Source organism: Capsicum annuum, chromosome 5, assembly GCF_002878395.1.
Source record: "Capsicum annuum cultivar UCD-10X-F1 chromosome 5, UCD10Xv1.1, whole genome shotgun sequence".
NCBI lineage: Eukaryota > Viridiplantae > Streptophyta > Magnoliopsida > Solanales > Solanaceae > Capsicum > Capsicum annuum.
In genome coordinates this window covers 215,439,267-215,446,635 of record NC_061115.1, presented here as the reverse complement: position 1 = coordinate 215,446,635, position 7,369 = coordinate 215,439,267, and the positions used below count along the sequence as shown (strand labels likewise).

Below are 7,369 nucleotides of genomic sequence, written 5' to 3'. Positions count from 1 at the left end.
TTTTATAACGACGATGACATGAATGAGCTGAACTTTTAACTGATGGCATAAATGAGTCATTTCTGATAGTTTAATGGCATATTTGAGCCTTTTTTCTTATTTTAATTAATGACGTGGACCTTTAATAAAAGGCCACGTGGCAAAGCTATTTTTGAAAACCATCGTTAAAAATTAATGGCATGAATGAGCCGATTTTGTAACGGCGATGACATGAATTAGCCAAACTTTTAACTGATGGCATAAATGAGCCATTTCTGATAGTTCAATAGCATATTTGAGCCTTTTCTCATTTAAAATTGATGATTGAGATTTCTTTTAAAAAAAACATATAAACTATAATTTAAACATAAAATATAATTTACATGGATTTATTTTAAATTATGCCTAGCACGACAAAAAAGCATAGCGGCTCCATAGGCTAGAAGTCCCGCGCGTATCTGAAGAGTTACCGTTGTCACCTCAAGCTTGTCTTCTCCTGTTATTTCTTCAACATATTCCTTAATCTTGAGTGCCGACTTTTCAAGCTGAAGGCTTCCCTTCACTAGGATGTACTTTAATGAAGTAATATCTCCAAAACTCTCTGGAATCTCTATAAGCTCATGACAACCTAGTATGGCTAATTCCTCGAGCACGGGAAAGGATTCATCTGCAGTAACTAGCCATTCAGAAAAGGACACCGTAAACAGTCCTAGAGATTTGAGATTGTGGAAGGTGACTTGTTCCATGTTCCATTCTTTTCCCCCTTCGATGCTTGCTCTCTTTAGTTCCAGCTTTTGAAGGTTGGGTAGTGATCTCCCAATTCTTGACAGTGCATCTGATGTCAGATTGATGCCATCCAATTTCACTTTTTTCAAGCTTGAAGGGAAGTGAAAAACAAACTGATGTACATGTGTACGACGCCCACTACACCTTAATTTCGCTCTAACTTCTTCAAGTTTATTAAAGAGATCCAATCTTGGAAAATATATCTGCTCTGCTGCTGAACAATCCATGTGGAATCCAAGGGTTCGAAGATTGGGAAACCTTTTGAAAATATCCCCAGAGTCTACCGAACATGAAAGCTTGAGAGGCATTAATGTTGTCAGATTCTCTAACTTTGTTGGTTTGTCCACATCCGAATCAAAGACAGAACAAGTCCTTTTGATCTCCACATATCGTAGCTTTGCAAGACTCCAGATAGTAGGGGATAATACCAGGTTTGATCCACTGTAATACACCACCAGAGTTTCTAGATTGCAGAGGTTTGAAAATGACGGAGGGAGAGCTTTTGCCTTCATCTCAATCCTTAAGCACCTCAAATGAACAAGCATGCCTATTTCATTCAGCGCAGTATCTGTCAACTTTATTTTCCTCAGGTCCAACCTTTTAAGGAGCCTCAGGTATCTTAGGTGACAGCTCTGGGGAAGAAATTTAGAGGGACCAAGGCTCAGGTCACAAGAGAGGAGGTGTTTAGCACAAGGATTTCTGTTTTCTGGATTGAACAAGAAAGAAATATTATCTGAATGAATGTCCCCATCATAAATAATGGTCCGTCGACGCAGCATCAGATCTGAAGAAGAGGATGAAGACAGAAAAATTGAGCTCGTCAAATCAAACAATTTTTCCTTTCTAGCTTTTATCGAACAAAAATCATGCACAAGATCATGAATTTGGCAACTTTGTTCCCTACCCCCTCTCACTATTACCAAGCTACTAGCAATTAACTCATCCACATAAACCTCCGTTACTTCTTCCACACTCTTCAAATCAGTTGGTTCCACAAGTCCTTCATCGCTCCATAATTGTTTCAACAATGAGATGTCAATATCTTTGTCCTTTGGATAACTTGCAAGGTACAGAAAACACGGCTTTAGGTGATCTGACAAATGGTCATAGCTTAATTGTATAACCTTCATCACTTCCTCTTCATCCTTAAAAATAAAGGAACTCAAATTATTGAGAACTTCAAGCCACAAAGCCTCTTTCTTTTCCTTTCTTGAAATGACTCCGCCGATCAAATCAAGTACCAAAGGAAGCCCATCACACTTTTCGGCAATTTTCTCTCCAACATCTTTTAGTTCATCAGGGCAATGTTCTTCTCCGAACACGTTTTTCGCGAATAACTCCCAACTTTCTTCTGGTCTTAGCAATCGAAGATCAAGAGGAGCACTGTGGCATTTTCCATGCAAAGCCACTTCCTTTTTTCGACTTGTTAAAATAACTCTGCTTCCTTTCTGAAATTCAGATGGGATGGTATATAATGGTCTTGTTAACTCATCCCATGTTGCAGTATCCCACAAGTCATCCAATACAATCAGGTACCTCTTTCCAAACAGATATTTCCGTAGCTTATCAGCAACGTCATCATCTATGTCATCCTCACTGTCTCTTTCTTTCAAAACAATTACTTGATTGAAAATTTTCTGCAACAACTTTTTCTCATTACGTTCCTGGTCGACTGTGCACCAAGCACGAACGTTGAAATGACCAACAACAGAGTTATCATTATATACTCTGTAAGCCAAAGTAGTTTTTCCAAGCCCCGGCATGCCGACTATGGAAATGACATCTACCTCAGATGTTCCGCTGGTGAGCTTCCTAATTATCCACTCTATCTCCTCCTCAAAACCTACAATTATTTTACTAGATATTGATAACTTGTTTTCAACTGGCTTGTTGGGAGAGTTTGCAAAATTGATACTCGTGTTCTTGGAGATCTTCTCTTGTACCTCTTTTTTGACAAGCTTGATCTTTGCTACGATATTAGGAAGTAAGAAGATAAGCTGCAAGATACCATGATCTCTGGTAAGAATTGAGTTAATGGCATGTTCCGCCTCATATGCCACATCTAGAACACGAGTCCAAAGATCTCTATGCAATTCTTGCTCCATATTTCCGAAGAACGATCTTATGTGTTCTAGGTCTTCTTTCACCCAACTGATTTCTTCTTTTATCAAAACAACTGAATAAGCATTGGAATTGAGCAAGTCATTTAAGTTTGTAAGTAGAAGAGTCATGAAGAGCGGTCCATCACTCATTGGGAAGCAGAGCTCAGATGAGTCTGCAGGGGCTTCCAAGAAAACATTCTTGAGATCTTCCTTCAGGATTTCAATATTTGCCAGCAAGTTTAGACTTGCACCGCTTGTTTCCTTCATATTCTCTTCTAAGTTGCGAACAAGAACGAATACATCCTTGGAAAGTTCTCCAACACGTTCCAAGAAAACAAACAATTTGTCATGACGAATAACATCCTTGGACGCATCAGTAAGAATAATCAATAGGAACTCTATCATGACATGAATATTTCGAGCTGGGGTGCTAGGAGTAATGGCATTAACCATGTGCTGTTGTAGATGAATCAGATATTCTCTAAAAATGTCTGGAGATGCTTCTAGGAGCTGCTTAATGAAGCGTCCAACTTCAGCTGACTTTGAAGCTTTCAAATTTGTAGAACATATGTGAATAACCTCCAGAGAAACCGGAATTATCTTCAAAAGTAGATGAACTAGCATGGAATAGACTTCATATTCATTTTCTTCATTTTCTTCATCTTCTTTATTTTCTTCATTTTCTTCATCTTCTTCATCTTCTTCATTTTCTTCATTTTCTTCATTTTCTTCATCTTCTTCATTTTCTTCATCTTCTTCATCTTCGTCATCTTCATCTTCTTCATTTTCTTCATCTTCATGTTGATAAGACAAAAGCACAAAACAGAAGTGTCCTACTCTCTCAGCTATAAGTTGAATCTGAGGTAAGACACATTCAATTGTCTTACGCTCAATGCAACCGTTTACCATCAGACCATGAAAATCTCTTAAATTGCCAAAAACATTCTGAAGAAGCTCATACTGAGTCCTTGATGGCAAAAGCAACTCAGCACGAACCTTGGGTAGATAATGGAGATTCACAAGAAGTGCGTCCAAGAGTTCAACCAACTGATCCTCAGTCATGGTAGCACTTGATTCATAATGATGATCTGAGATTTTAGAACTTTCGATATTTTCAAGAAGGCAGGGAAAAACGTGATCCTTTAATTTAACCAGCATATCATCTCCACTCTGATGAAAAAGTGACTGAACCAGATCATGGACCTCATATGATAAGAAAGACATTTCGGCATTAGAACCATCCAAAATGTAATGAAAAAGTTGTAAACATGCCGACAAAAATGTCATCTTTTCAATTTGATCCGTGTCAAGAACAGTTTGATCTTCTTCATTCTTTAACCTCTCTACGAAATCTTGAAGATTCACAATTACCTCGCGAAGCACAGCAGATGATACCTGCACCAGAAGTGTAACTAAATTTTCAGTGCCACATATTCACCGTGGCACATTTTACTATAATTTAACAGGCAACTAACGTGATATAGAGGGATTTCTTCAAAGTTGTTACTCTTTATATCAACAACAAGAGTTAGATTTCTCAGAAGATTAATATAAACTAATGAAAATTGTTCGAGAAGGTCACTTTTCTTTGTTTTGTAACCGAAAAATCACTCTTAATTTTACCTTTTCGCCTACACAGTCACTCTACACATTCAGGTGGTATTTCAAGTGGATTTAGATGATGTGACATTTGTTACCTACCGTTTGGAAAATAAAAATCTATCCATTAAAACCATTTTACTGATCCACTCCATGACCCACCAGCTAACCAATATATCTGCTACTGTTAATTTCTCCAAGTGCCGTTTAGCTCAACATCTTTTTCAGTTTGTTGTCTAATTACTGTCCTAAACTATTTTCCACTCTATTAGGCAGCAGTTCCATCGAAATTTTGGGGGTGAATATGTCTACTGCAGGTACATTATCAATAGACTACCTTCAGTCACTCTAAAAGGGAAGTCATCCACATATATACTAGTTACTTACTCGATGCGCTGAAGAAGTATATTTACTAATACAGATGCTTTAATTCAACATTGAAGAAAAACAAATATATACCGGGCATCATCATTTGATTTTCAACACTGTTGGAGTGGATTAGAGTCTCACACTGGTTGGAGAACAGTCTGGTGATCTTCTTATATGAACTTGGACAATCCCCTAGTACCGAATCGTAATAAGCACTATTTTGCACATCAAACCCAAACATAAAAATGACACATTAACCAATCTGAATCCCTACCTTTAAAATAACTTAACCCGATGATTAAAAGAAACATTTTTCTTATATAGAAGCTACATGATTTTGGTAAAAAGATGATAAACATCTTTGGTCGATTAAGCTCCACAAAGAAACGAACATCTAAAAAGACAATTAATTATGTGAAAATGAAAAAAGAATATAAATAAATGTTGTATGACTTACCGATGAGCTGTTTGCTTTCCGGTCCTCTCTTTCTCCTTCATTTTCTTTTCCTCTTTCCATGTATGTAGTTTTCACTAGTTCTCAAGATCTGATCATGTATAAAAAGAACATAAACCTTTTATCAGAAGAAAAGTAAAAAAAAAGAACGCAAGAAACTCAAGAAAGAAGCATAAATCATATAGCCAGACATCTACAACACCAACATACTCAGTATAATTCCATAGGTGAGCTTTTTGGGAAAGGTAGAATGTACAAACTGACTGAACAGTTCCATTTCTGCTATTGGACCAAGAGCCTACTTTGTTCAATGGTCTTCCAACAAATATTTCTTATATATTTAACAGATTTTTCAATATAAATTCAAGTTCAGCATAAAGTTACTAGGTTCTGGGGGACACGCACCTAATTACCTAGATCATACCATGGATACAAAATGATAGACATGGCAGTACTGTTCTTCATGTTGGATTTTGCATTTAAATTGTTTCTACAGTCAGACCTCTCAATACCAACTATTTTGTGTAACAAAATTTCACTATAACGGCCAATTTTTTTTAAAAAGATTAATTTTTCATATTATGTAATTCCTAATATATTTTCTCTATAACACAATTTTGCCATAGCAGTCCAAAGTTATTCAGACAAACTGTGACGTTATAGAGAAATTTGATTGTACTATGTTAATGCATCTATTTACAGCCTTACCATTAAAAACTTAAGAGACAAAATTTCAATCATATTTTCACAACTTGGTGCAACAATTAATTTTAAGATAAAAGAGGTTGAAGAAAATATAATCATACCTTTAAAGTTCAGCAAAGCCGGCCAGAATTATGCTGTGTGAAATAGTAAAAAATGGGATTCAGTAAATGGCTAAAGAGGAACTTCAATAATAATAGAAAGAAGAATCATAATAAAGTTGTGGGGGAAAAATCATAATAAAGTTGTGGAGGTGATACGATGAGCCCACTAAGGAGGATTGATTACTTTGCTTTGCTGTTTTGATTGTTAAATTGACTCAAGTGTACCTCCTTGTTTCTTTTTCATTTTCAATTTATTTTGAGGCTAGACGACTAATTCAGATTCCTGTTCAATAAACCTTAGACCTTCCCCTAAAAGGTGAAAAAGTAGACACACGTCCTGTACGACAAATCTCAAGCAATTATTTAAAGACCAGATTTCACAAATTATGTGTATTGATTAAAGGGAAAAGACATAACTTACATGTAAAAGTCATTTACCCCTCATTGTTTTTTCTACTTTGCTTAAAACCTTTGCAGCTCAGATCAAATAGGAACCTCATCTAATTAGACATACACCTTGTAGCTTTCCAATCCACTAAACCTTTTGTTAGAATGTAGAACCTTTAGTTTGAAATCCAATACAACTGTAAAGGTGTTAAGATAAGCCCACTAATAGTAATAAGTCTGATTAGTGGGACTCCTAGTTGGTCAGATGGGTCCTTTGATATGTGGCATTGTTAAAATGCAGTAAAACACCTCTCAAATCTCACACAAATTCTACATGATTACAGTATTGTTTGAGAAGATATATAGAGAATAGAAATTTTATTGAATGGAGTTGGTTACAATGAGATCATTAGATGAGATATTTATAGACTCACTCACATGATCCTCACATGACCTTCTAAAATCTTCCTAACTAACTCTCTAACAAATTGAGCTGACTCATCAACAACTTGATCTGCCACTAGCCAACTAACTACTGCAACTAGCCAACTAACAACTAACTACTTTCGACTAACTGTAATGGAACAATAAAGTATATAAAACCAGCTAACTCTTTGCATCTTAACACGCCCCCTCAAGCTGCAGGGTGCAAAATGTTGAGCACACCAAGCTTGCCTAGGAGGTGTAGGTGTTGGTCTTGACTTACATTTTTAGTAAGAATATCTGCAATTTGATGATTTGTTGGAACATACATAGGTTGCACCAGCCCTTCTTTGATCTTGTCTCTGATAAAGTGACAATCAATCTCAATATGTTTTGTCTTTTCGTGATAAATGGGATTAGCTGCAAGCTGAATAGTAGGCTTGCTATCGCTAAATATTGTAATT

The 7,369-nt window shown here is 36.3% G+C and overlaps 1 protein-coding gene across 2 annotated transcripts; it reads right to left on the bottom strand.

Moving 5' to 3' along the window:
- Positions 1–286: 286 nt before the first annotated feature.
- Positions 287–6,805, bottom strand: LOC107853691 (putative late blight resistance protein homolog R1A-3). Of its 2 annotated transcripts, XM_047412747.1 has the most exons (4): positions 6,517–6,805; positions 6,096–6,128; positions 5,293–5,380; positions 287–4,262 (listed from the first exon to the last, which is right to left on the bottom strand). In XM_047412747.1, the coding sequence occupies exons 3-4, from the start codon at positions 5,350–5,352 to the stop codon at positions 369–371; spliced, it is 3,954 nt and encodes a 1,317-aa protein (XP_047268703.1). In that variant the 5' UTR covers positions 5,353–5,380; positions 6,096–6,128; positions 6,517–6,805; the 3' UTR covers positions 287–368. The 2 variants fall into 2 exon arrangements, with proteins under 2 accessions (XP_047268703.1, XP_047268702.1); XM_047412746.1 differs by lacking the exon at positions 6,517–6,805 and having other exon boundaries at positions 6,096–6,467.
- Between the last annotated feature and the right edge of the window lie 564 nt (positions 6,806–7,369).

Excerpts from the sequence above, each read along its gene's own strand:
- LOC107853691 (XM_047412747.1), bottom strand. The coding sequence starts at position 5,352 with ATGGAAAGAGGAAAAGAAAATGAAGGAGAAAGAGAGGACCGGAAAGCA. Across the intron at positions 4,263-5,292 it reads GGAAAGCAAACAGCTCATCG|GTATCATCTGCTGTGCTTCG; the intron begins GTAAGTCATACA and ends CTTCTGGTGCAG.